At 49.5% G+C, this 7,040-nt stretch overlaps 2 protein-coding genes across 2 annotated transcripts; both read left to right on the top strand.

Annotated features, from left to right (window-relative positions):
• The first annotated feature begins 1,619 nt into the window (after positions 1 to 1,619).
• On the top strand, positions 1,620 to 3,906 carry LOC122418340 (uncharacterized). Its single transcript, XM_043432486.1, has 7 exons — positions 1,620 to 1,923; positions 1,997 to 2,101; positions 2,185 to 2,379; positions 2,462 to 2,617; positions 2,696 to 2,941; positions 3,066 to 3,124; positions 3,198 to 3,906. The coding sequence occupies exons 1-6, from the start codon at positions 1,620 to 1,622 to the stop codon at positions 3,116 to 3,118; spliced, it is 1,059 nt and encodes a 352-aa protein (XP_043288421.1). The 3' UTR covers positions 3,119 to 3,124; positions 3,198 to 3,906.
• A 455-nt stretch (positions 3,907 to 4,361) lies between these two features.
• On the top strand, positions 4,362 to 7,040 carry LOC122418339 (uncharacterized). Its single transcript, XM_043432485.1, has one exon. It carries the CDS (start codon positions 4,362 to 4,364, stop codon positions 7,038 to 7,040), a length of 2,679 nt encoding a protein of 892 aa, XP_043288420.1.

The following is a 7,040-nucleotide window of genomic DNA, read 5'->3' as shown; positions in this document are numbered from 1 at the left end:
ATCGGCCGAGCGCTCCAGAGCTGTAACGTGGATAGAGCACAGCCTCTCGCCCACGCCTGGAGACATGATACATTTTCTCGCTCACTCTCTCTCTTGTGAAGCACACGAGCGCGAGAGCAGCAACAGCATATGCCCTTTCGCTCACACTCGCGACACCGCTCATTCTCTCGCTCGCTCTTTCGCTAACCCTAGAGGCACAGCGATTCACAGCTGTAGCAGTGATACCATATACCGTCTCGCTCGCTCCAACATCATGATACATCCTCTCTCTCTTTCTCTCTCGTGGGGCCCGATACTCGAGCATCTGAGAGTCGCGGCAATGATAGAGCATGCTATCTCACTCGCTCCCGTGCCATGATAAGCCCTCTCGCTCGCTCTCTCATGAGATGCGAGGCCCTGCGCTCTTGCGACGCCGTCGTGCAGCGTCATCAGAATTGCACGTGCATCGGCCGAGCGCTCCAGAGCTGTAACATGGATAGAGCACAGCCTCTCGCCCACACCTGGAGACATGATACATTTTCTCGCGCACTCTCTCTCTTGTGAAGCGCGCGAGAGCAGCAGCAACAGCATATGCCCTCTCGCTCACACTCGCGACACCGCTCATTCTCTCACCCGCTCTTTCGCTAGCCGTAGAGACACAGCGCTTCACAGCTGTAGCAGTGATATCATATACCATCTTGCTCGCTCCACCATCATGATACATCCTCTCTCTCTTTCTCTCTCGTGGGGCCCGATACTCGAGCATCTGAGAGTCGTGGCGATGGTAGTGTATGCTATCTCACTCGCTCCCGTGCCATGATAAACCCTCTCGCTTGCGCTCTCATGAGATGCGAGGCCCTGCGCTCTCGCGACGTCGTCGTGCAGTGTCATCAGAATTGCACGTGCATCGGCCGAGCGCTCCAGAGCTGTAACGAGGATAGAGCACAGCCTCTCGCCCACACCAGGAGACGTGATACATTTTCTCGCTCACTCTCTCTCTTGTGAAGCGCGCGAGAGCAGCAGCAACAGCATATGCCCTCTCGCTCACACTCGCGACACCGCTCATTCTCTCACTTGCTCTCTCGCTAGATGTAGAGGCACAACTCTTCAAAGCTGTAGCAGTGATGACGTATGCCGTCTCGCTCACTCTCATCATACCGATCCTTTAGTGAGCAGTCCTCTCTCTCGCTCTACCGTAAGACGCGATGCTTTATACAGAACTGTCGGGATTACACATACGGCTGCAGCCTCTTGATGCCTCTAAACAAATCCCCATCAATATATATTCTTTATTATATGCTATTTTGCGACTTCAGCCGATTCACTTATGAAGAGCGTATCTCCGAGGGCTAAAGACACAGCTCGGTCTTCGGGAGAAGATGCTATACAGAAGATGGAGCAATATGCTCGGAAATATGCTTGCAGGGCTAAACAAAGCTGTCTCACTCGTACGCGTGCTTTTTCACGCAAACACCGGGGACCATGCAGAGTACTGTTAAACTTCAGCGACTGCTCCTTTGCTGTCTTGAAAAAAGTATCGCTAGCATTTTAATCATGATTCACACCTATCTTCTCGCTCGAGATATGACAGTAGCGATTCAACCGTCATATAGAACGGTATTTAACGATCACCCCTTACAATGTCGGATGAATCAGTGCGTTCTTGTATTTTGGGTCTTTTACGTCTAACAAAACCGCATAGCGCTCAGCTGAGACGCCGGTGTAACGACCTATGGTGTTACGAGTTGCTGCGTTTATCGGATGCTCGACTCGTGAACAGACTTAAATACGTGATCTGGTGGGCCCCTTTACGTGCTCTAGTGGTGGCCTATAACAGAGGCATATTAAGTGGTCAACGAGTGCTGGATGCTGTGTATGACGAGTTACAGCGCCGCGGTGTTTTAGAAGCCCCCCGCGTAAGAGGCCTTGTCGGTGAAATCAGATGTAAGTACCATTATCACGATAAATCACTGTTGTTGGCGATTAGCAATACAACAGCTATTTTTTTTTACCATAGGCTATCGGCAGTTTTACGATGCGGGGAGTGACGAAGAAGAGGCTCTCGCTGAGGCGACGAGAGCTGTGGAGGAAACGGATCTAGAGCGTCAAACAGCCCTCTACCGTACGTATTCAACTCTGCTTTGGCATTATCATCCGCGATTTTCGTTTTTAGACGTAAAAACCACGGGGGCGGTATTTTTCCAGAACCGTTGCACGAGGAGGGGGTGGGGGAAGAACCTAGAGCGAGCACCTCGGCAGCCCCGGCCGAGACGATACCGCAGTATTTTACCATATATCGGCCGTTTTACGACGCTGTGAGTGACGAAGAAGAAGAGGTTCTCGCTGAGACGACGAGAGCTGCGGAGGAAGCGGATCTAGAGCATCAAACCGCCCTCTACCGTGTGTATTCAACTCTGTTTTGGCATTATTATCAGCGATTCTCGTTTTTAGATATAAAAGCTACTGGCGCGGTTTTTTTCAGAACCGCAGCATGAGGAGAGGGCCGAGGAAGAGCCTAGAGCGAGCACCTCGGCAACCTCGGCCGAGCCGGTACCGCTGCAGCCCGAATTTGATGACGACGAGGCGTCGACTATTCTCAACCCCTCCTTGATGTTTAGCGATCGGTCTGATATACTGGGTAAGCATAGCCGTACAGCGATAATAAAATAAAAATAAACCGCGTTAATAAACAGAAATTATGAAATAACCCAAACAGCTGTGTACCGGCACACCAGAGCTAACGATGACGACGGAGCGATAGCGGGTCCATCGTATCACCACCATCGTCAGCAGGAAGATGATGACCTCGTACAACCCGAGAATCAGCTGGGGGTGTATCCGCTGGACGCTCAACAGGCGGAGGAGGAGGAGGAGAGGGAGGAGGAGGAGCGTCTAAACGAGGAGCGATTAGAAGCTAGACGCTTCGGCCTATGGTTTCAAGAGCTGATGGAGTGTGATTCAGGTAAAGAAATAATAATGTCTTCTTTCTCTTTCTCCCTCACTCGCGCGCTTTCTCTCTCTCTTTATCTCTAACCCTTGCGGTAAATGCAGGATATGTTTAAAAGGCTTTATTATATTTAACACAGGGTACTCGTCAGCTGACTCGTCAGCTGTCTCGTTATTGGCGTACCGCGATTAGTACGAGGTACACTAAAGTTACAATATACCTTTTTATCAGCGATCTCTACCCTATAACTCACGCTTTTGTTTGATTACAGATATACAAACGGGCGGGGGGAGAACGCGCAATACACAGGGGTGCGAGGCTTTCGGGGATGTGCAACCCCCGGGAGGGCGGATCATCATTGCGCACGATACAGCTCGTTATTTCAAACGTTTTCGACTACGTGGTCGGGAGATAACACTGCGTATCCGCCAACCTCAAGCTGGCGCAAACGTGACAGCATGGCTTGAAGGAGCATTCCGCGATCTTCTGACGCATCTCACGAGTCACTGTGAGGGTGGTGACTACGCGGGGATCTCGTTCTCCGCGAGCTGCTTAGCGCACGGCCCCGTCTGGCTTTCATTCCGCCCTGTCCGCGCCTATACATTTGTAGATATCTGGCAATTAATAACAAACATAGCTCAAAGTGCAGCGTCTCTGGATATTAATGATTCTTTCCATATAAAAGTATGTATCGTTAAAGGTTTGGAGGGCAGGGGGCGAAAAGGTTTGACACACGAGGGCGTTGCTAAAAAATCAATTTTAACGATTCGAAATACCGACAATCTGTGTCTACCGCGCTCGTTAGTAACAGCGCGCGCGTACGCGGAAAGGGGTGAGATACGCTCAGGGGCTCTGCATTCTAGATGGCAGCGTATACGACAGATTAACGGGTCGCTTCAAAAAGAGGCGGCGCTTGAGCTCACGAGAAGCGCAAATGTTGTTATATAGCCCGCTGGCTGCGGTATGCGCGAAATTGCTATGTACCAGAATTATTTGGCTCGCGAGGGGTTAGCTATCGTGGTTTTCGAGTTTTTGACTTTGGGGCGACGCGAAAGACCGGTGTTTGAGGGTACACAGACGGTTATGGATACAGTAGGCTCAGTCCGGCACACGTTATACATTCTGTATTATGAGCGGTCGCATCATTTCCAGCCTATCTTGAATCTGCGTGGTGCTGTAGGCAGCTTAAACTTCTGCGCAATCTGTAACGCCCGTTCTCGTCGGGATCATAGATGTTTAAAAAAGAAATGCCCTCGCTGCCTTCAAGCACCGCCCTGCGCTCTGGGAGCAGCTGCCGCGATCAGATGCGAGACATGTAACCGCGTGCCGTAACTGCTTTCGCGCGATAAGATCTTTAGAGAAAAAGACGCATGTGTGCGGGGAGGGTTTCTGTAAAACGTGTAAATCGCGGCACCCCTATAATCGCCTGTGCTATATGAGGCCTATTCGCGTCGATGAGAGGCCGAAAGAGAACATATTCATATTCTATGATTTTGAAACGCAGCAGTGTACCCCTGTAAAAGGTGATCCTACAACGCGCGTTCACGAACCGAATCTTTGCGTAGCTCAACGTGTCTGCACCAAGTGCTGCGATAATGTTTCTATAGACGAGCCGTGCGAGCATTGCGGGGATCACGAGTTTATATTTAGGACGAATCCTGTGTGTCAACTTGTGGAGTTAGCCATACAGAGTATGCCGAACTTCTCTCACGTATTTTTAATAGCCCATAACGCCGGTGGTTTCGATGCCCAGTTTATCCTGCGCTACCTCATCGAGGAGAAAAAAACGCAGCTCCCATCTTTAATAATGAATGGTACTAAAATCATCACAATGCGCGTTAGCAAACTCGTGTTTCTCGACAGCTTGAACTACTTTCACATGCCTCTGAGTGCACTGCCTAAATCTTTCGGTCTAAAAACTGCTCTCGCCAAAGGATCTTTTCCGCATCTGTTCAATAGGCCCGAGAATCAAAATTATATTGGGCCGATGCCGCCTGCAGCCGATTACTCTCCCGACACTATGCGCCCGGAGGAACGCGAGCGTTTTTTTGCATGGTATAACGAGTTAAAGAATGCCTCTTATGTATTTAACTTTTCAAACGAGCTCATAACCTATTGTAAAAACGACGTTACGATATTGAGACAGGCCTGTGTGGTTTTCCGGAAAATGTTCAAGGACAGCGGACGCGTTTGCCCGTTTAGCGAAAACACAACAATCGCGTCCGCCTGCTTTCAAATCTTTCGAAAAAATTTTTTAAAACCTAACACGATCGGTATTATACCTACGGGCGGTTACAGATGGGCTCACAATCAGTCAAAAAAAGCGGTCTCTTGGCTCGTGTGGATGGAGCATTCTTTAAATCGTCGTATCATTCACGCAGGACGCTCGCGCGAGTTTAAATTGCCTCAAAATTTATTAGTAGACGGCTACTACGAAACACCTGATTCAGCCCACGTGTTACAGTTTCACGGTTGCTATTGGCACGGGTGTTTGAGCTGTTTCACTGTAAACAGAGACCGTGTACAAGGCGACGGTGATACACTGAACGAGCGTCTCGAGAGAACAAACGCTATATCGCAGAGAATCCGCTCAAGCGGCTACACGTTAACCGAGATTTGGGAGTGCGCGTATGACCGGATGATAAAAACAGATTTAGAGATGAGCGCTTTTGTGAGTGATCACCCTCTGGTTCGAGCGGAGCCTCTCAATCCGCGCGACGCTTTTTTCGGTGGTCGCACGGAAAACATGGTCACTCTGTACGACGTGAAAGACGGGGAGCAGATACGATATGTTGACGTTTGCTCTTTGTACCCATACATCTGCAAGTACGGCAAATATCCGGTGGGCCATCCAACGGTATACGTCGGCGACGAGTGCAGGGCGCTGACAGGTCCCGAAAATAATATCAGTCTTTCCCGCGTCGAGGGCCTTGTTAAATGTACAGTGCTTCCACCGCAAAATCTTTATCATCCGGTGCTGCCGGTGCGAATGCATCAGCGCCTGTTATTCGGGTTATGTCGTAGCTGCTGCGAAACAATGAACCAGGACGCGTGTCCTCATGAAGACCCCGCGGAGCGTGTGTTTAGCGGTACTTGGGTAGTGGATGAATTGCGAAAAGCTATTGCGTGCGGGTATAAAATATTAACCGTGAGCGAGATTTGGCAGTATAATATAACGCAGTACAACCGCGATACACAAAAGGGGGGCCTTTTCACCGGGTACATAAACACTTTTCTTAAAATCAAACAAGAGGCTAGCGGTTGGCCCGAGGGTTATGCAGATGACGAGGCTGCCCAAGAGCGTTATATAACTGCTTTTAAGACAGCCGAAGGGGTTCAGCTGGAGCGGGGTGCGGTAGCGAAAAACCCGGGGCTGCGCTCGGTAGCCAAACTTTGTCTTAACTCCTTTTGGGGTAAATTTGGACAACGCGAAAATTTACCGCAAACAGAAATAGTATCGACACGCGAAAAACTTATGGAGCTGCTAAATAGCCCCGAGCACGAGATCACTGGTATGCTACCTGTTAACAACCAGGTGCTGTATGTTAATTATACGAAAACCAGTGATGCTGTAATACCGTCTAATATAGCAAATACTGTCATAGCTGCATACACCACAGCCCAAGCCCGTTTAAAACTTTACACCTATCTCGAACCGCTGGGTAAGCGTGCTCTGTACTGCGACACCGATTCCGTTATTTATGTCACGAGAAAAGAGCCTGGAGAGTATGAACCGCCAACGGGTCAATTGCTAGGGGATTTAACCGACGAGCTAAGCTCCTACGGCGAGGGCAGTTACATTAAGTCTTTCATCTCAGGCGGCCCTAAATTTTATTCTTTCATAGTTAATACGCCGAGCGGCGCGGAAAGCGAGGTTTGCAAGGTTAAAGGCATAACGCTGAATTACGCAAACAGTTCGCTGATAAATTACGAATCAATACGGTCATTTATAATAGGTGAGAGAGAGAATCCTGTTGTACTACAGTTTGATTCAATACGTCGTACACCATTCCACCAGGTTGTCATACGACCCGAAAAGAAATCGTGCATGCCTCTGAGTGTCAAGCGAAGACGTGATGGCGAATACGGTTCGCTCCCTTACGGTTACAAATAG

Source organism: Venturia canescens, chromosome 11 (genome assembly GCF_019457755.1).
Source record: "Venturia canescens isolate UGA chromosome 11, ASM1945775v1, whole genome shotgun sequence".
NCBI lineage: Eukaryota > Metazoa > Arthropoda > Insecta > Hymenoptera > Ichneumonidae > Venturia > Venturia canescens.
Note: the sequence above shows the minus strand (reverse complement) of the source record. Positions and strands in the feature narration are given on the sequence as shown.

What these genes read in the sequence shown, in the direction of transcription:
- LOC122418340 (XM_043432486.1), top strand. Translation starts at nt 1,620, where the DNA reads ATGTCGGATGAATCAGTGCGTTCTTGTATTTTGGGTCTTTTACGTCTA. An exon ending in GCATCAAACCGCCCTCTACC is followed by an intron (nt 2,380 to 2,461) that starts GTGTGTATTCAA and finishes GGTTTTTTTCAG; the next exon opens with AACCGCAGCATGAGGAGAGG. An exon ending in CGATCGGTCTGATATACTGG is followed by an intron (nt 2,618 to 2,695) that starts GTAAGCATAGCC and finishes TAACCCAAACAG; the next exon opens with CTGTGTACCGGCACACCAGA.
- LOC122418339 (XM_043432485.1), top strand. Translation starts at nt 4,362, where the DNA reads ATGAGGCCTATTCGCGTCGATGAGAGGCCGAAAGAGAACATATTCATA.